Raw genomic sequence first — 1,276 nt, 5'->3', positions numbered from 1 at the left:
AAGGGGTCGGTTCTTACCTTATGAGCGGACCAAAGGCAACGGGTAGCAAATAAGTTCACCATTGACAGAGGGACCGATCGTGATCGAAACAATAGATCACTCCAGGATAAAGAGACGTCGTGGTCTCGGGATCCTTCTTACCCCAAGTTATCGGAATATAACTTCAACATCAGTATAGTGGAGTTGGTGTCATCCATGAGAAACATTAAAGAAGCATGATTCCCGAGACCTATGAGATCCGATTCCAACCAGAGGAATCCCAACTTATGGTGTGAATACCATGGGACGAACAGCCACCGAACAGAGGACTGCCGACACCTCCGGGAAGAAGTGGCAACACTATTGAAGAATGACCACCTCAGAGAATTCTTGAGTGACCGAGCTAAGAACAATTACGGTCGTAACAGAGACAACGCGAAACCTTCGAAAGCAGGAGAAGAACCCTCACGCCAAACGATCAATATGATCTTCGAGAGGAATGAGATTAACGGGATCACCTTTTCGGCAGCGAAGAAGACAAAAGTATCAATAACTCATAGTAAAAGGCTTCGGGAAGAAGATATCACTTTCACGGAGGAGGACGCATACGGATTGTTGTTACCACACAACGATGCACTGGTAATTTCTTTAAATGTGTTGGATTTTAAGATTAAATGTGTTCTGGAGGATCTAGGAAGTTCGACTAATATCATACAATGGAAAGTGTTGGAGCAAGCTAAACTCACTGGAAGCATTATTCCGACAACAAAGCTCTTCGCTGGATTCAACCTTGTGAGCGTGATGACCCGGGAAGAGATTTTGATGCTCATGAACGCTGAAGGAGTAATGAAAACAACTCCCTTCGAAGTAGTAAATGGTGACATAGGATACAATATCATCCTGGGAAGGCCATGGTTACACGAGATAAAAGTTGTACCCTCAACGTATCACCAATTGTTGAAGTCACCCGAAGGAGATAAGAGGTGATCAACCGGCAACAAGGGAGATGAATGCAATCTCGGTTTCCAGTAGCAAAGGGAAGGAGCACACGGTATAGCAATTACAGGAACATGCACCTACTCTCAAGCTAGAAAAAGTTAGCCCGGGAGCAGAGTCGTCAGAACATTATCAGGTGCCGAGATATTTCCAAGTTCCAGAAAAGACGGACGTAACAAAGTCCACGGCGGAGGAACTGGAGCAAGTTGCATTATTCGAAGCATTCCTAGAAAAAAATATCCATTTGGGGACAGGACCGCACCCAGAAATCAGGTTTGGTTTTATTGAATTCCTTAAATTT

At 44.4% G+C, this 1,276-nt stretch overlaps 1 protein-coding gene across 1 annotated transcript; it reads left to right on the top strand.

The window, feature by feature from the left end:
- Positions 1-231: 231 nt before the first annotated feature.
- LOC138900789 (uncharacterized) lies at positions 232-966 on the top strand. Its single transcript, XM_070188359.1, has one exon. It carries the CDS (start codon positions 232-234, stop codon positions 964-966), a length of 735 nt encoding a protein of 244 aa, XP_070044460.1.
- The last annotated feature ends 310 nt before the right edge of the window (positions 967-1,276 follow it).

The sequence above is a fragment of the Nicotiana tomentosiformis genome, chromosome 1, assembly GCF_000390325.3.
Source record: "Nicotiana tomentosiformis chromosome 1, ASM39032v3, whole genome shotgun sequence".
In the NCBI taxonomy this organism is placed as follows: domain Eukaryota; kingdom Viridiplantae; phylum Streptophyta; class Magnoliopsida; order Solanales; family Solanaceae; genus Nicotiana; species Nicotiana tomentosiformis.
Note: the sequence above shows the minus strand (reverse complement) of the source record. Positions and strands in the feature narration are given on the sequence as shown.